We start from the raw sequence: 27852 nt of genomic DNA, 5'->3' as shown, positions 1-27852 counted from the left end.
TCTCCTCGTACCTTCCAATCGAAAATCCATCTAAACAGACCGGAGCTAGCCATCGAGGAAAATCAAAATTCCACAGTTGAGCGTCTGCAATGCGTCGCAAGATTCTCATGTGCCAGCCAGAAACCGTCACGCTGATTGCCTTTTTCTGATTGGCCGACGTTATTTTGAAATTGTAAACTTATACAGAGCCGACTCCTATACGGCCGCGTCTAGATTCTGTCCCTCTTAAATTCCTCGTTTAGCAGAAGTTGTCTAAGTATATTACCGAAAGAAGTAGACTGCTTTTCCGCACGTAATATATTCCTTCACATTTCTTTGCCCGCGCTTGTGCTATCTGTCGTCGTTTATTCGCTTTCGTTTAGTAATACAACATGATCTAGCTATAAGTGTTCTATGATATTTCTTTTCAGCTAAAATAGAAACGATTATCACACATCTTAGGCTGTCGTCTACGCTTTTACCGCAGATGTCAGACCTTCCTTGTTTGTTTATGGAAAAGCGCACGTGAAGGAATGCGATCAGTTGCGCTTAGGTTTGAAGCGTCAGGGTAGATCACGTGGCCTTAATTCAAATATATGTTTTTCTCCAGCGGCAACTGTTCTCGCGTCTCCGAAAAAAACAGTCTACCTGTTTTGGTAGTTAGAGTTACAATTTTCTTTCATGATAATACATCGATATCATTCTCGACCTCAGGCTCCTCTCATGGGAGACCGGAAACACTCGACATGGAGACTCATTACCAATCGGCATAATTTGTTTAGCCTGTTTACATAAAGAAAATGAAAGGGCTCAATCAGATCAAAAATAAGCGGTTAAGCTAGTAATGGGAGTTTTCTAAGCTCAACAAAATCTGTTCGACAGTATGGTAACTAATAACGGTCTAGAGGTCAATCCCCTAAAAAATGACTCGGTTTACATAAGAATTACTTTTCCGATTTTCCCAGACGGTTCTTAATCAGATAGAGTTACCCGAAAAGTAGAATCACATAAAAAAGATCAATAGCTATGTTCTTAAAGGGATGGCTAGCTCGATATACCGTATTAAGTTAGATAAATGACTTAATTCGACGTCTACTCTTTAATAAGCGTCTCAAATCAAGTAAACAATAACAGCACTCCAAAGAAATTCACTCTCTTAGCTAAGGGGCTGACCATTTACTCTTAAGGGAGGGGGTGGGTGATTTTGAAAAAAACTTCCTGCAAGCGCTTGTTGGAAGAAAAAAATTGCATGCAGCCCAAACGTAACAGAAAAAGTGTAGCAAAAAAAAAAAAAACCGAAAGAATATCCTGCCCAGCAGATTGCTACAAAAAAAAATTTCTTGATGACCAGAAATCACCCACAGCCCCCCCTCAAAAGTTCAATGGTCGGCCCCTAATGTTCCCTTAATTGATTGATAATGAGGTGAGACTCATTCAAACAATTAACATTTCTGTTTCGTTCTTAAAGCAACTTGCACTTACAATCAGTACGTGCTATGAGGTGTTGCTGCTGGTGAGAGAAAATGAGCCGAGTATCCTTTCCCGCTGAAACGCTTTTGTCACGTGACCTGACTCTTGAGGCTTAAAAGCGGTGCGTACATAGCAAATGCAATGGACAGTTAAAAGGCCAATTTCCTTTTTGTTTAAAGGAAAATAGGATGAAAGTTTTCAAGGTAAACAACTTTATTACCTTGAGAGAGACTGTCACTACTTTAATTAACTTCCACATATTTAAGATCAAATGTCTTTTCCAAGCAAAGCTGATGATTGGCTGATGCATATGATGGCGGTGGCTCTCTTATTTCACTCCGCTTCATGATCATATCAGAAATACTACACCCTGCATTGCAACGTTGCTGAGCGAACCGCCCATCTCTGAAAATTTACTGATGGAGTCATCAGAAAAGGAAATCATTCCTTTGAGTGATCTGCCCCCAAAACATGACTCGGAAAGCATCGCAGACAAACCTTCAACATCAGGCGCCACCGATCTGGTGCCTGCTAAGTTTCCATCCAGACCCAGGCGAAAAGTTGTGATCCTCGTCGTTGTCATCGCAGTGGTTGTTTTTGTTATTATTGCAGCAGCCCTCATGGGGAAATACATTCCTGAATATCTTGGCAACGCTAACAGCAAATGTAAGTATACTGATATGTGACTATTTAAGTGAGTAATGGGCCAAGAAAAAAAATATACGTCCAATTTCGAAATTTTAAAGTATATTGGATCGTGCACATATACCAAATCATTTTTTTGCCCTGATCATTATTACCGCCAGTCTCTCGTCAATTCTTAGTATAAGTGAAAAAAAAAACGGCTTAAGTATGTGTCGAGGTACACCCTGAAGAAAATGTTGACAAGAAGTTACCGTTAATTAAAGGGGTATTTCATGACTCGGCACGATAAAAGCGAGGAAGCTGATTTATTTGGATTCTATTTGGATCCGGAACCTCTTTTGTAGCCTACAAAGATGGCCGCTGATTTTCTGCTGTTATACTATAGTGAACTTTTTAGTCATCAATCAAGTTCTTTCTTATTTTTTTACATTAATTAGCTAAACAAGAGTCCGGAGACCCCGAAGGAACCACTTCCACTGGAATTCCCTCCTATTCTAAAGGTATATATATTTTTAGAATCAGAAATCTATATGTTGAAGTGATAAACTATAGTGGAATATGGGGAGTAGAGCATTACGTTACCTTTGAATGAGCATGCTGGCATTAATTTTTTCTAATCACATAAGACTCGCATGCTTTACGACTCATTGGAAAAATCCTAAAAGAGTCACCTCTAATTATCATGCAATAAATATCTACCCTTTGCAAATTTGCAAACAGTTGCGGTTGTAAATTGCATCGAGAATAGCAAATTTTACATCAATCCACGGTATTTTCCTAGATTCCGCCGTTAAGTTAAAAGAAACACTGAACGTAGAAGTTAGTATCTTTTTCTGTAAAGATCCCAGGTATATACATGCATAAGCTCTGGGTAACCATTTTATTTCGAGTGCAATTTGGAATAAGTAAGCACGAGTAAATTTTTTCAAAGACTAACAAAATTGTGGTCCTTGAAAAAATTTACAAGTGCTCATTTATTCGAAATTTCACGAGAAAAATCATATGATTATGTATTAATAATTTACCTGAGAAAATACGAGGTAGCTTATCGTAATTATGAAGAGGAAAAGCGTGCGCAACACGTGCAAAAATAATTTATACAAACCCTGTAAGTGACATTGTGCGTTCGGTCAAAACAACTGCGTACGATCAAAACCGCAATATATAAGACAAAATGAAATTGTCACATCTTAAGGTCGCAATGTCTGGTTTGTTACTTTCTTTGCACTGAATCAACTCTCTTCTGCACTGAATTACCTGAAAACTGCATTTATCTTATCAATCAGAACTGAGTAATTTTTCATGTATATTTTTAGAGATGAAACAATACACAAATATTACACTCTCCTGTTAGAGAGTGAGAGATAATCGACCAATGGGCTGCTTACTAGCTAGCCCTTTAGATCCATTATTCAAGCCTATTGCTCAGTAGAGTTAAATTATGATTGTAACCTCCAAAGGTTACTGGTATAGCGGAGAAGACAATTCGAATGCACAATGGAAATCACAGTTTAAATGCGGTAGGTAATCACAATTACGAATGAAAGTAAAGGGTGAATCACGGGTAAAAAGGACGAAGTAGAGACTGAAGATTGCGACTGAAGATTCCGAATTTGTGTAGCTGAATTTGCGTGGTTCGAACTAAAAGAAAATACAGCAGAAACTAATCTAAAGAAATATCCCTGAGAAATATAGCATTAGCCTAATCAACAATAAAGCAATTTGAAAGTGAACTGAAAGAGAGAAATAAACCAATGATACAGACCGAAAAATATTTAAAAAGTAAAATCAAGATAGACTTACTTTGGTCTAGCGCCTAAGTTCTTATTAAGATATCTCTTAATGACTTCCCTTTATATGCAATCGAGAACAAGGGTTTTTAAGATGTCATTTCCCTATCTGTATATTGTTGGGGTTTGGCAAAGCCGGATGAGATTGTGTTACAAGAGGCAATATTTTTCTTGTGCGCGCGCGCTATTTTCTCTGTTTAAGTAATATTTCTCTCATGCAGAGAATAACTTTAGAGATATTTTTCTAACTGTAAGTCTTGGAACACTTAGGTAGATGAATCACTAAGTTATGTCTGACTCACTATCAACAGAATGTGCCGCAGCATCACTATTTAGGTTACAGGCTAGTCATTATAACTAACAAAGGAATAATTGTTATTAATAGACCAGAACAAACATAAGAGGAAAGTAAACGAGCTACGCGTTTCGAAGAATAATGATAAACAAAAGGGGTTTATTCAGCTGTTGACAGCGGAGTGAGTTCTAATATTTCATGCATGCAAAACTTGCGGCATGAAGTTTTCTAGCTGATAAAAAGCGACGTGTTCTTCAGATTCTACTCTTTTTTCGTAGCTGCTTCGGTCAAGAGAATCGGGTTTCGTTTATTCTCAGTTTCAACTATGGAAAAGTGTCTACATTATTTCGCCAACAAGGACGACCTGAGGAAGTAGTGCAATTACGAGTTATAGATCTAGGCTGAAGCATGCCACATTTGAACTGAAAACTTAGGGCACAGAGAGGTATTCTAGTTTTAATAGAGAAGTATGGCATTCAATTCAGCGCGAAAGTGTAGTCGTCTTGGATCGCCGGCTGATTTTATGACCCTTTAACATTCAGTTTCTAGTGGCATTGTATTATACGTTTCATCCAGAATCAAACCGCATCTGGTTCAAACATTTGCTCTTATATACAAAGTGAATGGGAGCTGAAATCAAAATAAACAGCTCCCATCATTCCGCACATGTTTACGTTGTTAAGACCTTTGAGTGCGATCGACATCATCGATAGAGCAAATATTATGAAAGAAAAACTTTATCGCGAGCCGGGCTTTCAAACTTCATGTCTTCAATTGTAGAATGAATAACTGACCTGTGTTCAGTCGTCTCTGGTGAATTACAGACATGACGGATGAATTTCTTACTCTAGTTTAATCCCTTTTAAAAAGATTTGAGCCTGATATGATTACTTCCTGGCCCTTCCCGAATAACTCAGAAAAAGCAAAGAGAGCAAACTATTTGTCTGAAATAGAAGGCCATTATGGACCGTGACGACAGACGTACTTAAACTCATCCTCAACTGTTATTTTCCCCTGTTTTTTCCCTTTGTTACCCCTTACACTTCTTTCGTGCCCCTGAATTATCATCCTCTGGGACGGTGATAGGTTATAGGTTATAAAGATATTTAATAAAATTCTAATAAAACTTGATAAACTTGATAAAACTTTATTTAACACTTTAAGACGGTAGTAAGAAGATTTGATTAATAATTCTCCCCTCTAGCCGTTATACACTCGGCTGGTGTATTAATTTTGGGTATCGTTTAGAACTCCTTTTTTCGGATAAATTGTCTCTTAAATATTCTTCTATAAATTCATATCTCATTCGCCGGTGAAGAGAAAATTCAGTGATAATCTCGTTTGTCGGATATAAATTGTTTTCCCACGAAAATCAGTCTCATAAAAGTCACGTTACAGCATTTGGCACTGAATGACTGAGTTGCTGAAAGATTGACCGACAAATAACTATTCATCCTGACCGACCACCGACCGACTGGTCGATTGGCAGATCAACCTGCTTTCGGACTGACCAACCAACCAACATGCAGCTGACCAACTGACTAACTGACTGACCACCCAACAGAACAGCCGATCTTCCAACCGACTGACTGAGCGACCAGCTGCGTGATCGACTGATCGAAGGACTGATTAGTTGATTCGATGGACCGACATCAGAGGATCTGGATGGGGTTAACTAACAACTGACAGATGGCCAAAATTTTAACTGACAACCGACAAATCGCTGAAAATCTAACTGACAACTGACATTGGTGGGCTTTTACTGACAGCTGACAAAGACCGGATCACCCTAAATATCTTAAAATCTGGATGTAAAATAAGGATATAAACTTGATCTATCACTTTGTTAATAACAGTACGTTTTTTTTTACCTATCAGTTGGAATACGCCAGCAGAGTGTTATATTTCGTTAATAATTACCGCATGGACCATCCAATCAAGGTCATATGTCACATATCTCTTATATGATCTTTGATACTCAACTCGATCGTCAATTTAATTACGCGATGGCCGTCATGCTGGTATTTTAAAGGCTGTTGTAAGCTTTTATCGAATTGATTCGGAAAAGGTATTTGAGCGTCACAGAAGCTGCATTCGTATCAATGATGCAAATACCGTCCTGGCGATGAACAAGCACCTTATTTCGTTCCTTGGTCTAATAGGTCTGTCCAGTAAATATGGCCATGGAGGTGTGAGGTATTGAACTCTGTGCAATGTCATTATGATACGGAGCGCCAGGTGGTTAATTAATGATTTACTATGCTTGAAAGACCTTTATCCGATATATCAATTTTTAACTCGCCTTTGTACTGTTCCGACGTTGCCTTCTCCCACCCGCCCCTACCCGCGGACCGCATCAGGGGAAGGGGGTTTATTCAGCTTCTGCGCCTCTGCGCCTCTGCTACTCCCTTGGTGCGGATCCTCTCTTACCGCCAAACAACAAAGTTGATTTATGTTACATGTATGTATCACCTTTATTTATCGTCAAAATAAGATCATATTTTGTTTTATGAAACTTTATATAATTATCACATGGCTCCGAAATCAGGAGGGAAAAGCGAATTCGGAAACTCGAAGCTTATCCAAGTTCGCCCGCTTCAATCTATACTGCAAGTGAAACATTCTGTTGGGCGCAGACGATGCCCAGAGATCGAGGAATTAAACCAGTGGCATTACATTACAAAGGAGTTGGCATTGCTGGTACCGGAGTCAAACTCGTGACCTTCTGAGAATAACGTTAAAACCTTGATGGGCTATTGTCAGAAAGGAGCAAGTGATGGAACGGTTGAAATGTATTCTTTTGCGCAAGTTCATGACATCTGTTCGATGGAGAAGGTCCCATTCGTATCGGATGCTGCTACAGGTTGCATGAACCTAGCATCGAGGCTCAGTGGTACTGTGTCGCTCTTGCAAGTCCCTGGAAGTCTCTTTAACAGTTTTGGTATCAGAGCCCAATAGTTCCGAGACATAAACACTCTATTGTCTTTATTATTCACCACTAGTAAATTTTCTTCCGCGCGCCATTTAAAAAACAATCAAAACCCACTAAATGCAGATCAATCAAATATTTATTCATGTATACAGCCTGTCACAAATGTCAATAGTTCGCAACCGTACGTTGGCCAAATAATACGTTATACCTGTCAGAATTAAAAAGTCACTGTTTTTCCGATCTGCCTAACTTCGCGGCCGTCAAACCATTCCAAATTTTTCACGAATGAGTACTATCCATCGAGGTATTTTCCACGGAAGGGCTCTATCCAGCTGGGTATCATCCCGCGCACGGGCACTATGGGCTGATAGTGTCTCTTCACGGATGAACACTATCGCACCACGTGATCAAATTAAACCAATAAGAATAAGAGAAAATTTAGTGGTGAACTATAATGAGTTATGGATGCACTTGGGAGGTTCGCTAAGCACTCAAGAAGCTAGAATCGCGCTCGGCTATCGCCTCGCGTGGTCGACTCTTACGTTTTTTAGTGCTTAGCAACCTCCCGCGTGCATCCATAACTCAATAGTGTACGCAACAACAGCAACAACAAGGTTTATTTGAACTGTACATTACCTTAACTACAAGTTAAACGAGAAATAAATGAAATTACTCACAGTTGCTGGTCGCCCAATATAACTAAAGAGCTAAACTAGTTGGGTGACCACAATATATTAGTTATATATAAAGGAAAGGTCAGAAAAGAGGCATTATACACTCTACATTAATTTTAAACTCTTATCAAGTAAATAGATTACAGAACAAATAATTCTTAAACATATATACAATAAAAAAGGAAATGAAATAAATATCTAAATAACAAAAACACAAAAACATACCAATTAGCAATAAAACTTAATACAAGTTAATGAAATGCATAGATAATTCTCTTTTAAATAAACAAGGTGATAGAATCTTAAATCTCTCATCAGTTTCATTCCATAATCTAGGTCCATTAAATTGAATATTAAATTTACCATAGTTTGTTCGAATTTTTGGAACATGAAAAGTAGTCATAGTTGCAAAGCGAGTGTTGACAGTATGCTTATCTGAAGTTTTAATAAAAAATGAGTCAAATATCTTTGGTAATTTGCCGATAAAAAATTGATGCACGAAGGAAAGAGTTTAAAGTTTAATGTGATCCTGTAGTTTTAAAAGTTTAAGTTGAAAAAACAAAGGACTTGTATGGGTATCAAAATCAGAAAAAGTAAAGAGACGAATTACCTTCTTTTGCATTTTTTGGAGTGGTTTTGTATTATGATCATAGGTGTTACCTTAGACTATACAACAGTTTGAAAAAAAGGAAAAATAATGGCATGATATAATTGAACTAATGTTTTGATATTAACATAATGCCTAATTTTACAAAGAACACCTATACCTACGCTTTGGTGTTTACCATTTGTTCAGTAGAGAATCGATTCGCAGTTTCCCTATCCTAAGCATGAGACCTTCACTGCATTTTAGTATTCCCAAGACTTTGGAATAATTACCAAGGAGTCGCTGGTTTAAGAATCGCATTACAGTAGTCCAAGTTAGTGGTCACAAAAGCATGAATAATTACTTCAGCAGATTCACGATCCAAATATGTTCTGATCTTACTACTATTAGCTAGATGGAAATGACATGTTTTGCATATCTTTTTCATGTGGTCTTTCATATCAGCAGTGGGATCAAGTATCACTCCAAGATTACGAACAGAAGAGAACGGTTGAATAGTTTCCCCCCCAACACGAACGAATTCCAATGAAGGACTGGGCCGATACGTTAATGCAATCTTGTTGCGTCGTGTAGACGACCAGTGGTAAAGCCCCCCCTCCCTCTATCCTTGGTAGAGTCCTCCCGAACTGTCCTTAACCTCAACGGACCATACTTCTCCAAAAACTCTTTCATGGCACTTTCAGTCTCAGGTTGATCTCTTCTGAAGTTAGAGGTCGCATAAAAGTTGACATCTGCAAATTCCGTGCTGGTCTGAGGAACAGGATGGTAGGATTTTTCATGAGTAAAATACTTGGCTGCCCATTTTGTTACTGTCTTCAACGACTCTTTGGGAATTATTCCAAAGTCCTGGGAATACTGCATAATGCGGTGAAGGTCTCATGCTTAAAATGGGAAACTGCGTGTAGATTCTCCACAGCTGTTGTGAGTGATGTGCAAAGATCGATAGTAATAATAACAATAATAATAATTTAGCAATAATTTCCATAAAATCCTCTACAGTTAAAAATATTAACAGCGTAAAAAACGATCCATAATAATTCTCTTTCGGCTCCCATTTACTCCTTTTTTTATATATATCAAAGTGTCTGGAAAACCGTAAATAACGGAGTCAAATCTGAACAGATTCAAAGTCTAATAATCTGATAAGTAAAAGCATATTCTAAAACTACACAGAAAAGAGAAAGGTTAGTGGCAAATCCAGAACACTATGAACAAGGCTGCTAAGAAGCATTTAAACACTGTCAATGGCTCCCTCATCAGCTGCGATTTCAACGTCACAATTACTATAGTCAAACGTAGCGCGGCGCTTCACAAGCGATCCTCGAAGGCAAACTAAGGCCGACCGAAGAACGGCAAAGAATGTCTTTGCTCGGATCCAGGAAACTGTTTGCGAGTATCTTTCCCCTTTCTTGGCGGCTTTCCCCCACACGCACATACTGATGGAATGTCATCGAACGACCAATCATAGCGTATGTTAAAAGCATCACGGAACTCTCTCTTGCTGAGGTTGAAACTATGTTCTTGAAGGGGAAGAACTTTGACCAATACAGAGGAGCCTTTTTCTTGCGCTAGTTCTAGAGCTCGCTTGGTCTTCCTTGAAACAATTTGTTTTAGATTATCTGCGATCTCTGAGAGTTCTTCACCTTTTCCACGTTTGACAACCTGACGCCCTGACGAGGTAAGGGACTCGTAGGGTAGTTGATGAGTTTGAGCCATGATAAGTTCGACGAGAGAAGATGTCACCTGCATGAATAGATGAGGCATGTTCGCGTGCCGCCTCGTGACATGGGTTGCTCAAGCTTAGGCCGCCTAGGCGCACTGGTAGTGCTAGAACGTCTCTATCCAGTTTGCTACACTTGCGCCCTACGATTGCTGGTATAAGGACCTGGGAAATAGCCTCTTCAAATGGCTCTAGAAGATCTTGGACATCAGGGAGAGTTCTTAGGAAGTACGTCCAACGATGTTTTAAGCCAAACGGGTGGGCGGCATAACTGGCCTACGGTTGAAGCTGTGCAAATTCAGCAAGCTGAACAACTTCATTGATCCAGCTAGTTACTTTCTCGTTGACATAGTCCTGCAGATAATCTCTTGAGCAGCTCCAAGATGCTTCTGCCCCTCTACTGTCACGTTAATGACTGTTTCTTTAAAGGCTTCTCTAACAAGTGCCTCCTTTTCTGGCTTTGCAAAAATCCGGCACTTTTTTCCGTTTGGAAAGTAGCCAATGTCTGGATTGAATGCATTAAGACCATCCCACCATTGCTTAATTTCTGAGATTGTGCCAGCTCCACAAGTATCATCTGCTAACCAGCATTGCTTTGCATCTAACATGGCCTGTAAACTTGCTATTAAGAGCTGGGTGCTGAGGGCATATAGTCCCATAGCAAGTGGGTCGACTTGAGTTGTTCCCTCGACTGATGTTATTTCTTTACCACCGGTGATAAATAACCGGGAGAATTGGCGATAGGTGTTTCTGGCGTAGACTGCAATTACAGGACAGAGAACGCGGATATTGCGTAGAGCCGCTGCCCTATTAAGGGCATTAAATGCATTAGACGCATCTATCAGCAGGACCAAGTCGGTGTCATCTGCTTCGAAGATTCTATGCATAGCATGCATTGCAGCCTCGCTCCCTAATTTCTGCCCCGCGCACAATTGTAACGAGCCAGTTGCCTCAACAACGTCCCGCTTGACTATGTTCATGACGCACTTCCCGCATATTCTCGTGATCACTTCTCCGACTCCTATTGGCCTCAGAGCACCCTCTCCCTCATCTAGAGGAATGAGGCGACTCTCTACCAATGGCTCTATGGTCGAAGGATCTATGTAATGAGTACATAGAGTCTTTGCCATTGTAGCTATCGCCTCACACAGCTTCGTCGTTGACTGTATGAACGATTTACAAGCCAGCATTCGTCTGAAGCCGTTTGCGTCAACACCACAGGGAACCCCAAAACTTTATGTCCTTAAGCAGCTTGTCGACGTCTGATCGTCTCACCGTTGATCCCAGTGTAAACTGATTCGGGAAATTCGTCATCAATCGGCCCAAACAGGAGTGAGCCCAATTTGGCTGGTTGAGGATTGGGGTGTTTTTTGCTGTAGTCGCGCCATAACTTCATTGGTCAGCGGTTGTACGCCAGCACTGGTACTCTCGCTCAGGAAGCAAAGTGCTGAATTTATCTGACCCTCGAGCACAAGTTTGGTGAACACTTTCGATTTATCAGGTGGATCTGTAGACCTGAGTTTGCCAATACGATTTTGAATAATCCGACCTTCGCGCAGCAACTTGTTAATTTCCCCGTCTTTCCACTATACAAGACGGTTTGACAACAGCTCCTGGTGCTCTTTGGCTTTGGACTTGGGACCAGGCTTCTGAAGGCCTACTGCGAGGAGCACAAAGGCAGCTTTCAGAGCTATGTGTCGGCAGTTAGCACCGTTATTCCAGTCATTAATGTGCGACGTAACTTGATCTATGAATTCTCTCCGTGAGTTACCATAGGGGACGAGAAAAACATATTTTTCCAGGTCGCAATTTCATTGTAGGCATCCGTTATGACTGAAGTCTGCAAAGCAATCTCGCTGTCGTCTATCCACTTACCCCACCTTATGTTTTCTGGTCATGATAATGATAATAATAATAATAATAATAATAATAATAATAATAATGATAATAATAGAGTATAGGAAGCACCACGACAAGGTGGCCCTGCAGGTACACTGGGGGATGTGCAGAAAGTATGGAATAGAGTGTACTGACAAGTGGTATGATGACCACCAACCCTTGCCACTCGCAGAAAATGGAGAGGTGAGGATTAACTGGGACATGACTATCTACACAGACAAAGTGCAGAGGCATAATCGACCAGACATTACCCTAATTCATAAAGACACACAGAAGTGGACGCTTATTGATATGGCTGGGCCAGCAGATCAGAACATCACCCGGACCGAGGAGGAGAAGGTGGAAAAGTATGAGGAACTAGCATACGAAATCAGGAGTATTCATGGAGCCTCGAAAGTCACAATAATACCTATCGTGATTGGTGCTCTCGGAAGCATATCGAAAAGATCAAAGGCCTGGTTTTGCAAGCTAGGTGTACCTGACTTCCTTGGAAGTGTTCAATTATCGGCCATCCTTGGAACTGCTCATCTGTTGCGAAAAGTGTTGTGTCTCTGAGCTACGGGAAAATGCTGAGATACAAACAACGTTACCCAGTGGAATACCCGACAACTGGAGAGAATTGAAATATAATTGAAATATAATATACGCTAATTGAGGCTCCCCCATAGAGGCTTTTCAGCCACAATACAGTTTTAACTAAGTGCTAAAAAATCCCCACTGGAAAGAGAAATTCTGAGTGCTTATACATCGGTATATAACGGGTGTTCTGTACTACAGAGTAGGCTTTTAACTGATAACAAACCATTCCAATATATACTTTAAATTCGCTTCCTGTTCCAGCCACCATAGTCGGAAGCTCCACATTCCATTGCTCGCCCGTAGTTAAGGCAAAAGTGTCACCTTTTCCCTCCTGACCTCGGAGCCATGTGATAAAGTTTCACGACAAAATCTCTGAGGTCATATTTACTGGACAACTCGTTTCGACCAAGGAACGAGATAAGGTGCTTTTACGACGCTAGGTTTGTGTTTACATTAATGATAGCTAATGACGCTCAAATGCCCTTTTAGAATGAATTCGATAAAAGCTTAGAAAACGGAGTGACGATCGAGTTGGGTATCGAAGATCATATAACCGATATGTGACATATGAACTTGATGCGGATGGTCCATGCGGTAATTATTAACGAAATATATGTGGTACTCTGGCGTACTCCTACTGATAAGTAATCAAAAGCCTACTTTTGTTGGACGAAATAAGTCAACACTCCTTATTTTACATCCATTTTTCAGGATAATTAGGGTGTTACGGTCAGCTGTTAGTAAAAGCCCACCACAAATGTCAGTTGTCAGTTAGATTTTCAGTGATTTGTCAGTTATCAGCTAAAATTTTGGCCATTTGTCAGTTGTCAGTTAATCCCATTCAGACCCTCCGCTTAATGCGTAAAGGAAATCATATCACAAGGAGGTAAGATGAACAGCACTTCTTGATATGACTTGTAAGGTATCCAAAGTAATTCAATATGTGAACCTTTATAATTTTTTATCCCTTAACCATGACGCCCTCAAAAAGTAATGTAATACATTCTTCTTTGCGAATTATCAAATCCTGCATTATACAAAACACACAAAAGGTGGCATTATACGAAAGAGAATCAGGGAATAATAAGGGGTTGGTGATACTGGCCCAAAACTTAGTTTCTCGGTGACTGGCTTGATGTGGAAAAAAATCCGAATTTTTAGATAAACTAACTACTATTACATTAAAGGAAGCCAGAGGAATTTTGGCAAGAGTTGATCTTTGTCTTTACAAGTTTCGAATTTTTTTTATAGCAGCCACGACAAAACCTTCCCTAATTGCCACATCGGCAGACTACCAGCAGGGAAAAACATTTTCACTTCCGAATGCAGCAACGTTAAGCACAAATGCAGTTAAAGCGAGTGACTCGGCAATCATGCCGTCCTCATGGAGCAGCATCACTTCGGAGAGCAGCAAAGCTACCCATATGTCAATCATAGCAAATCTTGTTCTTAACACAGGTGAGGTCTTCCGTAGTCATTTGATATAAAAGAAACAGTACATTTTCCCCAGCACACGAATGTCTTGCTTCACCGGTGATACGTATTGAAATTTTTCGACGAAAACTGAAAATAAATCATGAAAATGGTGCCACTGACATAATCATCACGACTGAACCCTTACTCTTTAAATACACTGCACATCCTGAGAAAGTACCCCTTGAACCGTTTCGTGGGGCAGTGATCGTGGCTGATACTTCATGGACACAGCTGGAATAACAGATATATTTGTTGGGGTGATATACTTGTGTTATGAATGACTTGACTGAATACATCTCTTTCTGAACGTTATAACATGTTAGGTATTATGGACATTTTCCTTCTCACGTATCTTTTAACAAATTAAATCCACAACTTTTTAGCTAAAGTTCTACGTGATGATGGATAATTAGAGAAAACGTAACGTTTCTTCTTAAATCTTTATCTTTTCCGTTCTTGGCTGGCAGAATCCAAGTGGTCTCGTTGGAGTTCTTGGAATGACTGCTCCAAAACATGTGGTATTGGTTCACGATACAGAAACAGAACATGTTTGGCAATTAATCCAAGATCAGTTTTTGCTCCAATTACATGTGCTGGAAAACCTGATCAGATCAAACCATGTGCAGAGTGGAGCTGTCCAGGTATATACTTCAAAAACGGCCTCATTTTAGAAAAAAAATTCAATCAGCATTTATTAAAGAGGATGAAACCTTTTAATTAGAAGATATACAAGTGTACACTTTCCGAAGGTTCTTCTCTTATATCCTCTTTCATGATTTGTTAGCCCTTATCAAGCCCACTTTGCCCACCAAAAGAAAATTAAAAGTAGGATGATATGGGAACAAAGGACAGACTCAAAAAAACAATTGTGTAAAGTTTCCAAAGGTCTTCACATATGGCAACTTCCTCTGTTACATTATTTTTTCAGATTGTTCGCGAAATTGTACCATTGGAACACTGAATACCGCATGTGATGCATGTACATGTGATCATCACGTGCTCACTGGACGAGTTTTGACAGTAAATGACGCACCTCTGTCAGAAGTGAACATATCACTGGCAGAAACACCCTACAGAATTCTTGCACAAACAAATGTCAGCGGATATTTCACAGCACCTGGTGTCTGCGCGGATGTGCAAGAGCTATTAGTGACAAAAATAGGTTTTGTTCCCGTGACACAACGAGCCAATGTTCTGACTTCAACAACGGCCACTATTATCGCAAAGATGGAATTTGCAGGTATTTCCCTCTCACAAATGTAATTTTGGGGCATTTCCTCCACAGGCTGCTACTTCCCACCTCTCATCTTGCATAATGACCTTACCTCAGGTTTTCGTAAACATTTACTGCCTGTTAACCGACTTATCTCTGATGTTTTCATCTTCCAGTTCCGCCATTTGTGACAGTTCATCCAGAGAGCAAGATTCGTATGCCTGGCCAGAGTGTCACATTTTGTTGTGAGGGACAGGGAAACCCTCCACCAGAAATTGAATGGTAATTAGACATTTCGGAAAATTTCAGAGCTGAATGTAGAGTTTCCGGCAATATTAATGGTCGATTCCTTATATGATGCCATAACTACTACGCTAAGAGGCATCCGTGCCCCCCTAATTTCCTATTCCTTTCAGAGCAAATCAAAATTTCTGCCGGTAACTCCTGGGTTGTTCAAAGGTGGGTTAAGATAACCTAGGGATATTGTGAAATCTGATTTGCGATCTCAAAGCTTTAAAAGAAAATTCAATTTAATTCCACAATTCATCGATGGAGTGCTCTGAAAATATTTGGGAATTTTTTCCAAAAATGGCTTTTGAACAGAGAAAAATAAAAAGCTGGATTAAAATTTAACCCTGGGTTAGCGCTAATCGGCCTTTGAACAACTGGGCCCTGATGTTTGAAAGTGATTTAAAACTTCGTCTCGAGGATTGTTGGACAAAATTCACTTTGCCTTGATAATGAAATATTTGCACCCGTTGAAATATTTCCAGGGCTGTAGCCAGACTTCAGAAGAGGACGAGGCAACTTTCGGGTCAGTGATGCCTCCCCCCTCCCTTCAGAAAAGTTTGAAGTTGAAGTTGAAGTTCATTTATTTGTTTAAGCAGCTTGATTAATTCCCAGCTGTAATAGCTGATGTGGACCTGCTGTCCTAACCCACCCATCCCACCCCAGGGGAGGACATCCATCACACAGTAATCTCGTGTGTGTGAAATTAACGTCTCCTGCCCCAACCCTGCAGGAGACGGGACCTCCATTTATTCGTCCCTATCCGAGAAGACTAGAATATCTAACCATTTCTTGATGTTATAGAAAGGTAGCAAATTCTTCTCAATTATTTTAAGACTTTGAGTGTTGGTCCGGCCGGGGCTCGAACCCTCGACCTCCCGCACTACAGTCCAGCGCTCTATCCATTGAGCTAACCGGGAGGTTAGTGTAGAGGCTCACAAATGCTCTTTCAAGCATTTTCCGTGGCATTTTTCTTCTGAAAAGTCAATCTTGGGCAAGTGTAGAAGTTCACTTTTTTATACTGAGCGATACTGGTGCTAAAAAAATGGCCAAAATCAAGACGAGGCAATTGCTTCGTCTTGCCTCATACTAGCTACGGCCCTCATTTCAGTTAATATTTTACTGAATCTCTTGAAATGGACATGAGTAAACTAGACGTTAAGGACTAAGTTAATTTCCAAAATTTTTTTTCGGTATCTTTGCACAAATAAACTACTTTTTTTGCTTCTGCGTGGCTTTTAATGATAAAATATTTCATCCTAAAGAGGATGAGAGGAGAAATTTGCCTCGCTGCCATTATCTACCACTATTTTCTTTCGACTGGGTGAATGATTGTTAAATGTTCAGACTTCTTTTCTTTTTCGTCAAAAATTTAACTTATACTCGTCTAAAGGCTAAAGCCCCAATCACTTTGAGCATCATACGTTAAACAGATTGCACCTAAATTGTAGGTTTAGTTGCATATAGTTTCCTAGTTGAAAAGAAAAAACCTTTGTATTTTTTATCTCTTAGGTTAAAGGAAAACAACATTATCGACAAAGAAATTTTCAGTTACAACAACAACCTTGAAATCGTCGCTGACCATGGGCTCAATGGAAGTTATCGGTGCAGGGCAGTTAATAACTTTGGATCTGAATTCTCTGACACAGCTACCCTAACGATAGTTGGTGAGTATGTGCCATATGTACAACATTTCTGGACAATTATCGCGTAAACTGGGAACATTTTAAACAAATAAATGGTAAAAGCGTCAATAAAGAACTTATCAAGAAAAAGGTAATTCCGACCCAAATAATAACTCAAATGAATAGATCTCAAGTGGCTATGAAATATTTTCATCTCAAGCTAACAGCAATGTTACAATCACAAAACGAAGTTGAATATTAACATAGTTTATTTTTTTCTCTTCAGGGTTAGATGTCGATTCCTGTCCTTCGGCACCGAAATCCAAAATTGTTACTCTTCCTGAGGGATGTGTTGAAAATGCCACTGGCGGTAACCTCTTGGACGTTGGCGAATGTGAGCCTGTTGCATGCTTGAAAAATGACTCTTTGTTCAATTCTTCATGTCAAGATCCGACTTTCTGCTGTGGACCTGGAGATACCATAAGTGTTTTAGTTGACTGTAGAGGTATTCTGTCGTTTGATATCTCAAAAGTAATAAGTTGTTCATGTGGTAGTTGTTCTCAAACGGCAACGAATCTACAAGGCATTGTAGTCGGTGGTCCAGAGGAAGAACCCATGAGATATGGTGATGTTATTTATGATAACAAAATCGTCACTTACACTGACGAAGACGGAAAATTTTCCTTCGAAATCCCGAGAAAAGTTAACCGAGTTGCAGTGACCTTCAAGGATTCGTACTACAAAGAATTTGAGGAGAGAACCAAGGTTTTTCTATTCAATGAAGGAAGTACTGGCTTCTATAAAATCACACTAAAACGAACGCCCTCCCCGGTCTCATTTAATGCTTCAGAACCTCTTGAAATTCCTCTACGAAATGATCCAAATATCGAAAGTTTCGCCGACCTCGAACTCCCTGAGGAATCATTCCTCTCAGAGGATGGTTCTCTCTTTCAAGGAAATGCGAAGGCGATCGTAAGTGTTACTGATTCTCGTAACCTTTCAGATGTCATAAGTGCACCTGGAGATTTTACTACAACTGATGAAGAAGGCGAAGAAGAAATTTTAGAAACGTTCGGCATGATGAAGATGAAATTTGAAGATGATAATGGAAAGCAGTTAGCCTTGTCAAAACCGATGAAGGTCTATCTTGATCCCGAGAGACTCAATATAAGCGTTCCAAATGGACCAAGCGTCCCTATGAAGCTTTACTGGCTGGATAAGAAAACCCAGCGGTGGAGAGAAGCTGGGGACTTTAAGATTGAAGACGGAAATAAACGAAGAAGGAAGCGCTCCAACAGAGTATTTTTCGTCGGAACAATCACTCCCGTGTTGGCACAAGCCACAGACCTCAACTTTGACTGGCCTCATGTAAGAGTTGGTTTAAGAGTAACAACAGATCCCCCAAGAGCAGGTGTTATTGTTAGAGTAATTCGAAAAGAAGAAGGTGCTTACAGAGGGTTCACCGAAAAAACCACCACAAGCTCGGGTTCAACTTGCATTCCAATATGGCGCAATAAGCAATGTGTTCTACAAGCTGAATCCGGTGGTCGATATCTCATGCCAGTGCAAAGCAGTGTTAATAACCTTCCGAACTACACAGAAGCCCGCGTGGGTCAAAAAACTGATGAAAACACACGAGCAACAATCTGGTGGATTTCTTTTAAAAGTATATTATATGAAAATAGCGTAGAGAGAACTCCAATGTACAAAGTAAACGTTTCCACTGAACAGAACGCATGTCAATCTCCTCAATACCTGGAAGGAAGTTCTCAGTTCACTTTTCGAGATGCTGCAACATCAACTGATAATTCTTCCATTTTGGATACTACAAAATCTTGGATTCCAGGAGGCTGTTATATTAAGGTGAAAATTTATGGCGAAAATGCCATATTTGCCGCGGAAAGTTACCAGGAAAACAAATTGAATGAAAAAGGAAGGTCGGGTTTACACCTTTTAATGTCGAGAAATATTTCTGCAGGCGACACGAAGATTGCTTGCCTTCAGATCAGCTGCCCTAGCAAAAACCAGTTTACATATGTGAAGATCGCACCTCTTACTCAAACTTGCATATTTCGAAATGTCCACGAAGGATTGAAATACGTGCAGTATCCAGAGTGCCCAAAAGATTTCACAAGACCTGTGTGTGCAGCACCACCACCTGCTAGGCAAGGACAAGCAAAGTGGGTCTGGATACCAGTGAGTGGTAACGGTCAGACAATTTATAAGATTTTTCGTGGTGAAGGAAGGCTTGGAAAATACGGTGAAGCAAGATGCCTTGAAGGACAGCAGAGTGTTCAACATTCCAAAGCTAATACAATAACTGACGGCGGAGAGGCTCTGGAATACGACTGCAGGTAGTGCGTTCTGCTTAAAAATTACATATGGTATAGTTTAAAGGGTACAGTTATTTTCTATGTTTCAAACTTTTGAACTGTGTGGGAAACTCTCATTTGATTATAAAGACAAAACATCACAGCTAATTTTAAGAAACCAACGCTCTAGCGGTAGAATCGCGTCAGAACAAAGATAACACAGTAGGATCAAAGACGAAGGCTTTAACGTTAACCAGTTTACAATTAAATTGGTAATCAAATGGGTGTTTCAATCAGTTTGTAGGCCCTCATACTTAGATTGTGCTAGTAAAAGTAACTTATCGTGCTATTTTGTTAAAATTATGCAACTTTTTCTAAAAGTGTGCTTTTAAAAAAGAAACACGAAAACAGTCTAAATTTTATATTTTATGAATATCTTCATATTTTTATTTTTTTTTTTTTTTGCAAATTATTCAAAATGACCGCTCAATGCTAGATTTTTTCAGCCAAACCTTCGTCAGTTTTGAAAGGCTTTAAGTGTTAAGCGGAACTTCAATTTCAGGTTATAGTAAACTTCACAAATTAAAACATAGAGAAGAAGCTGTTATAATTTCTTGCGTTGGAGCCACTGTTTTTGTGCAACGTTGCCCTGAACGATCTTACCACCTCACTATAATTCTTTGATTGTCGTATGACTCATCTGATGGGCTCGTGCATTTCATGTGATGTTTGAGGTCGCCTTCATGTTTTCTAACTCTTCAAAATAGAGGTGGGTCTTCTAAAGGTGAAAAGTCAGTTTTATCTTCAGCTAAAATAACTCGTCATTGCTATTCTGACTTTGCTGCAGTTCGTACTGAGACCTGTATGTAAGCCGTCAGAAATGCAAATAAAATTTTTTCCCTTGTTGCACACATTACACATGTTCACGACACAAGTTGACGACACAATTTTGGCCCGTGTGACTCGCTAGGCTGCTGGCAAATTGGTTGTTAGTCTCGCTGAGTTTGCAATGGGCTAACATGACGGGCATGTTGAGGGGGTAGATTTTTCAAAACTACAGAATGATCTTGAAACTTATCGATGTATGTGTGTTTGACAAAGTATGGTGTGCAGCGCTTGTATTCGAGTAGGATCGAAGATGGAACTCGCATCTGCCGAGATCTTTGATACATTTGCATACAATATAGCGTCATAAAATTCACTCTGCTAAATTCGCAAATGGATAAGTTTTAAATGTTTCGAGTCGGACAAAGCTTTGTAATAATCTTCTTAAAGGTGTGGTGGAAAGTAGACAGAAATCTACCTTTGAATTTGAAAAAGTCTCATTTGCCGAAAAGGTTAAAAATCTCCCCTATATCTTTTCAGTAATGAGAAGATCAATTTCTCGGCTCGAAAAGGTGTCAAGTCTTATCTGCATATGTCGATTCGACCCTTCTGGCCAGCTGCGATGGATTGCGATGCAGTTTTGAGACAGTTCCTGAACCTTTTTTTCACAGTTGAACTGATTTTATCTTAACGCTACTAGAAATGGAAAACAGAACCAGTCTCTTTAGCTAGCACTTGATAACTGGCAATGCGTAGTAAGGAAATGGATTTATTTATCTGACCTGATAGGTACTGATAAAGAGCTACTAATACAGCTTGTCAGATCTGTACGGCTGTAACTGGTTAGATTCTAGAAGACTCCAAGTAAATAAAGCTTCATTGCGTTGAATCTCTTTCAGTCGATCAGCGGGAAACCAGTTTGCTGATCATGCAAACCGAAGCCCAAAATACTTGTTAAACCGAATGTCACGTTATTTACATTTCATAAGAACTATACAACCAAAAAAACATACCATCCATTTTAGCGTCGGGTTAGAAAGAGATGGAAAACTTTAGATCGCGGGCCTTGGATCTAGTACATCTCTTTGAGAGCTTTTGAAGTTATTAAGCGTCCACCCTGACTGACTCATGGGAAGCTACGTGACGTAATTTGGCATCAAGTTGGGCACAGTTGGCAGTAAGATGCCGCTGGGACTAATTGAACCGCCCTAGCTTCGCACCTATTGTTCTGATTTGGAAGTGTCAGCTAGATTATTAGCTATAACTTGGCGCAAAACAACGTATCCTATCAATAAAAGCGAGATTCCGGCTTGCGGAAAATTTACGAACTACTCGAAGTGTTCGCTGCTCGTCGTCTGTAATTTTCTAAAGTGCTCGCTGCTCACCATCTGTATTTTCTAAAGTGCTCGCTGCTCGCAAGAAAAATTTTTGTCAACTGCTCGTGCTCGCAAAAATAAACAGACTGCTCGCATGCTCGCAAATGCTCGCAAAGACCATTTGGTAGGCCTTAGCTTTGATTGGGGACTTTGTCAAAAGTGAGACTCGTGGCTGCATTTGTGGACTTCTTCGTCGTGTCCCAAATGCGAAAGCGTCACTTACCTTCCCCTTTTGTCAAGATTTGGCATTTTCATTGCCTATAGTTTACTATCTAAAACAAAGTCAGCGAATGCGACTTTTTTATAAAGAAGGGAGCCATATGTATTTTAGAATTTTAGGTAAATAATGTGTTTTTTTTGTTACAAATTCTGTAGGTTGAATGACGATGGTTTTAAGAGCACGGTAAGAGCATACAACTGGCCAAGTAATGGGGATAAGTGTTTTGTAAAAATTAAAGTCACCGGACGAAGAGCAATGTTCAGAGCTGAGAGTTATGCACCGAACAAGCGAGACCTTTATGGTAACAGCACTGATGTAACTCGACCGACTCTGCAGTACGGGGAGCCAGACGTTTCTGTCGCCTGCCTTGAGTTTAGATGCAGTGATGTACTTAGTAATGGATCTCTAATCAATAACACGTATATTGTAGTCAGGCCAATTTCGAATGACTGCAAATTCGTGAAATTAGGACGTAAGTTCAATTTTTATCAGAGCCAATGCCCATATTCCATGCCCCCTCAACAGGGAGAGGTCCGTTCTTTGTGTGACGTCCCAATACCGTATGGTAGCGATCCGTCTCCAGGTTTGTATAACAATCGGATCTTGTCGACGCCGGAGAGCAGTTGCAGAGTTGGATATCTGGGTTCGGGGATAACTCCCTCTGGCACATATTCTAAGGGATATGCTTTACATTTTCAGTGCTCTTAATATAAGCATTTAACTTACCTAACGGACTTTCTTCTTTTTTCTTCTTTTTTCTATTACCAAGAGAGGATTTCCTCTCTTGATAATACTTGGGAGGGGGGAGGGGTTACTTAAGGAAAGTTTGAGTAGAAATATTCAGCTGATGATGTCTTTGAATGGTCTTTATACTAAGCGCATGTGGCCTCTTAGACTAAATTAGTTTTCAGACGGACAAGTATAGTGTTTCTAAGAAAGCATTCAGAAAGCTTGTATGTACCAGGCTTAGAGCAGCTGCTATGTATTCAGCTAAAACTTAATTTGAACAATAGGAGTTTTCTATTCAATTAGCTTTTAGGGGGGAAAGAATATATAAGAAAACATACTCACAAGGTTTTTGCTCCTTTTGGAAGTTCATATACCTATGTACTGCCTTATAGAATGTTCATAACTTTAATGGCTTAATTTCTTTAATTTCTGTGGATTACTTAACTTCTTTGCGCTCTGCTGAAGGTCGGCGAAATTGTGACGCTTTGAATATGAAACAGTTGTCAGGAGGAAAAACAGCTTAACGGAGTGCAAAGATAGCAATTCAAAAGGGTGTCAATTATAACCCACATTCATTAATTTGGCTTTAAAGAATCAAGGAGGTAGAGTGCAAGGGGGTTCTTGAAACTTACCGTTTAAAATTTTTGCATACTAGAGGAAGTTGTTTTTCATTTATTTTGATTGTTTGGCAAAGAACAAGTCTGAGTCCCCCATGAGAAACGCGACTTCGAAGCTCACCAACTGAGCCTCAAGGAACTTAAGGACAGCGAGGCCATGACTGGGTAGTATGGGTTTATATGGGACAAGGAATCTGCATATATGTTACCCGTACTCCAAGAACCACAAAGAACTCTTAATAACTAACGCTTCTAGAAGAATATATTTCTTCTTTCTTATTTTTCAAAAACTACAACAACCGCTCTTTTTTAACTGTTCCGGATGTTGCCACGTCACAAGTCACATGTTGCCATTACGTTTACGCTCTAACATATAGCGCTAGAATCAGCAATGTCGTATTTGATTTACTCGCACAATGTTGTCGACATGACCAATTTTTCGCGGCGATATGAATATCAGCCATCTTTATCCAATAACGAGATCTTGAATTCCACCGTGTTTCCTTTTACATAGATGCCCCGGTACATTCTTTTACATATCATTACACTGAGTTAAATGATAAAATGCAACTTAGCAACACTTTGTGTTATTCACGAATAAAGGGAATTCCATTTTCCATGGCTTTCGCGAACTTTGCAGTACAATTTTCTGGACCAGTACCCTGGTCCAAGAGGTTCTCTTCTCTCTACCGGAGTACGAGAATTCGGCGCGAAGCGCCGACCAACGAGCTGCAAAGCAGCGAGCGGGAAGAACCTCTGGTCAGGACCGTCGAGAATCTCACTTTCATGCCACCAGGCTTCGGGTGACAGCCATCAATCACGCCCCTTTCCGACAGCTAATCAGAGGTATTTTACACTCAGAGGTATTTTAGTACTTTACTCTGATTGGTTGTCGGAAAGGGGCGTGATTGATGGCTGTCACCTGAAGCTTGGTGGCATGAAAGTGAGATTCTCGACGGTCCTGACCAGAGGTTCTCTCCGCTCGCTGCTTTGCAGTTCATTGGTCGGCGTTTCGCGCCGAATTCTCGTACTCCGGTAGAGAGAAGAGAACCTCTGGGACCAGGGTACTGGACCGGTCGATGTGTACTTAGAAAGAATGATAGAATTTTGTACGAGTGTTGACCTTCACGTTAAAGACTTCATTTCAAAGATTGCTTACGCACTCATCAGACAGATTTAAAACATTAAATCTGTCTGGTGAGTGGAAAACTGGAAACTCCGAGTAACAGAAACCATGTGTCGTCTTTTTTAATCGCTATCTACTATATATATATATATATATATATATATATATATATATATATATAATAAGTTAAAAGGCCTCGAGCCAACAGTGTCGCCGCGCCAGAAGGATCCAAAAGGATTCACAGTCCAAACCTCGATAAATGGTAGGAGAAGTAGTGTGGCACACGAGGACGGACAACTTGTACACACATTTACACATATATACATATATAAATATATAGATATATATGTATGTGTATATCTATATAGAAAGTTTAAAAAATGCGAGGATGGACAACTTTTGACCAACAAAAGATAAAAAATTTTAATAAAAATGTTTCGGTCAGAGACCTTTTTCAGTTATTTACAACTTTTGAGATAAAAAAGAGCTTTAAGATCAAAGTGCTAGTGATTACGTAATTACAGGTGACGACTAATGAACTGGTGCTAATAAAAAGATGACAATTTGTTATTACGTTTAATCCAAACTTGCCCGACGTAGGCAACATAATCAGAAAGCATTTGTTCATTCTGCAATCCAACCCTAAATTAAAGGAACTTTTTCCTCTAAATTCTATTATGCCATCTTTTCGTCCGTCGAAAAATCTCAAAGATTATTAGTACCATCTCGTTTTAAAACTACCAGCGAGAGACAAACGATTCCTCCTAATAATGGCTGTTTTAAATGCGATAGGAAACTGAGATGCGACCCCTGTCAAAATTTCTTTGTTGAATCTAAATCATTTCTCAGCTTTCAGACAGGCAAAAATTACACCATTCATTCTAGACTTTCCCTTGATTCTAAGAATGTGATTTACTTGGCTTCTTGCAAGAAAAGTCGCCTGCAATACGTGGGATCTACTACTCCTCACTTTAAAGTTAGGTTTCGAAGTCACAAATCTGCTATGCTCACAAACAAAACAACTTGGGAAGTAGCGATATACTTCAACAGAACCCCACACACCCTAGGGGATTTCTCGTTCCCCTTTGTAGTGATCAGGTACAGGCCCTAAGCGGCTCTGAAGAGATCGATAGGCTTCTAATCACAAAAGAGGCTTATTGCAGTGCTCAGCTGTTCTCTTTGGCACCCCATGGTTTGAATTAAAGAAAGGAATTTCATTCCAAAAACAGAATTTGCCAAAATTAATTTTCCATCTTATATTAGGCGTTACTAATTAATCGTTCAAAGGCCCTTTTCTTGGATTTTGTCAGCCTTTTAGGTGTTGATTCGACTCAAAGGCCTTGCCAGGGAATCTTATTATGATTAGTATCATTTAAGGGCCCCTCCAGGGATTGTGTTGCTAAAAAGCCCTTTCGGGCTCCAAAGGCCTTGTTGCTACCGTTTATAGTTGTTGTCAAAAGTGGGTCTACCCTTTTCTAATGCTTGCCGCATTGCTTCTGCGGTTGCGCCACTCGTTTTAGCGTATTTGTTTTTTTTTTGTTTCTTAGTTTTTAGGTTTTATCTCTTGTACTTTGTCCACTGTTTTCATTGTAGCTTAGTTTTTGTCATCTTTCAGTTCATAAGTCGTCACCTGTAATTACGTAATCACTACCACTTCGATCTTATTTAAAGCTCTTATTTATCTCAAAAGTTGTAGATAACTGAAGGTCTCTGATCGAAACGTTTTTATCAAAATTTTTTATCTGTTTTACATCAGAAGTTGTCCATCCTCGCATTTTTTTTTAACTTTTTACGTTCGTGTTTGCTGTGAGGTTTGGACTGAGAATGTTTATTGATCCTCCTAGCGCGGTGCACCATAGTTGGCCTGAGAGTTCTCCATGTCGTTAGTGGAACTCTCAGGCCAACAAAGGTGCACCACGCCAGGAGGATCAATGATGATTCGCAGTCCAAACCTTACAGCAAACACGAACGTAGGAAGTTTAAAAATTGCGAAGATGGACAACTTCTGACGTCAAAATAAAAAAAAACATTTAATAAAAAACGTTTCGGTCCGAGACCTTCTTCAGTTATTTACAACTTTTGACAGAGTCACTGGACACATATTTTGGAATAAACTAGAGGCTCTTATATTTCAGTATCTTTCAATATTTTATCGTAATAATTTTTCTCCTCTTAGGATGCGACCTAGTGCTCGTTTTGGAATGTAGTATATCATTTTGTCAAACGGATATGCGCAAGTTACATCTACTTGTGAGACGTGATTTCTCAGGCGCCGTTTTAACTAACTTCCTTCCGACAAAATTATCTTGTTTGTTTTGATATAATTATCACATTTCGATAGCGAAACAAGTACAGGACGTCCTTACCGCGCGCTGCAATACGGAAGGGCGAAGTTTTGGAAACAAGTTGTAGAATCTTAAGAATGTTGTCCTACGCTACCGGCAGTCTAAATCCCACAGGGATCAATGAACGCTTTTCATTCCACTAATTTATTCATGTTTTTCTCGTTGCCATGCACCCACCAATAACGTAGCTCCATTTTCTGCCTTTAAAAGCACACACAACCCACAATTCCTCTATTCGCTCCGACAAAGGGCTAACGCTCGAAACGTCAGCTTTTGTAATCATTACGGTGGCCAATTTACCATTTCAACTTTGTTGATATATCCAAATTATTTCGTTACTCCCACCGACGCAGCCCCAAACAGTTTCTTTCGAAACTATCAGCCTTTGTCCTACGCTTGTTCGTTTCACATAAATAGAGGCTGTTTTAGTTAGTCCTTCAGTTGGTTATTTTGAGCTACATTGGATCACTTGTAAGAAGACGAAGACTTTCTCTGTTCGAGGGTTACTGTATTCTACTCGTTATTCCCGTTTATTTGTTTATTCATCTATCAGTTTGCCTTCAATAAAGTATTTTAGAGGTATATTCCTTGAATCCTTCTCGTTCTTGCGCGACCACTCATTCCGTCTTGTTACATAGAATCAAATTATGATGCATTACATGCATCATAATTTGATTCTAAGTACCCGAAAAACGACTAAAGTGCGATTGCTTGGAACTGCTTCGTTGTTAAGTGATCTGCATGCAATTTTCCAAAGGTGTAACTTGGCCTTCGTGCCCAGTAGATACACGTTACAAGTCAGCAAATGTCATAGAGAAGGGGCATTTCTATTAATAACTGGTTATCGGGGTTACAAGTCATAATTTTGCTTTCCACCCTGTCCTGCCCAAGTAATCTAAAATTCTTGGTACAAGTGGTGGCGAGAAATGGTCTGTTTATGTTCGCGTGGGCCTAGAATTTGTTTTTAAACAAAGATGGAGGATCGAGGCATGAACAATGTCATGAAAAAGAAAACCTTTAATTGCAAATGTTTGAAGAATAACTTGTCTTGGGTTGTGCTCACTGGTAAGTCTCATTACATACTTTAGGTTTCGTAAAACAGTTCAACCA

At 39.8% G+C, this 27852-nt stretch overlaps 1 protein-coding gene and 1 pseudogene across 1 annotated transcript; one reads left to right on the top strand and one right to left on the bottom strand.

Moving 5' to 3' along the window:
- The first annotated feature begins 1552 nt into the window (after positions 1-1552).
- Positions 1553-23934, top strand: LOC111336378 (cartilage intermediate layer protein 1). The gene is made up of 9 exons (XM_088749622.1): positions 1553-2115; positions 2532-2594; positions 13842-14048; positions 14534-14707; positions 14995-15306; positions 15456-15561; positions 17080-17234; positions 17479-19546; positions 22081-23934. Exons 1-9 carry the CDS (start codon positions 1869-1871, stop codon positions 22631-22633), a joined length of 3885 nt encoding a protein of 1294 aa, XP_088605748.1. The 5' UTR covers positions 1553-1868; the 3' UTR covers positions 22634-23934.
- On the bottom strand, positions 9518-11293 carry LOC148739993 (uncharacterized; annotated as a pseudogene).
- Positions 23935-27852: the final 3918 nt, after the last annotated feature.

This window comes from Stylophora pistillata, chromosome 2 (genome assembly GCF_964205215.1).
Source record: "Stylophora pistillata chromosome 2, jaStyPist1.2, whole genome shotgun sequence".
Taxonomy (NCBI): Eukaryota; Metazoa; Cnidaria; class Anthozoa; order Scleractinia; family Pocilloporidae; genus Stylophora; species Stylophora pistillata.
Note: the sequence above shows the minus strand (reverse complement) of the source record. Positions and strands in the feature narration are given on the sequence as shown.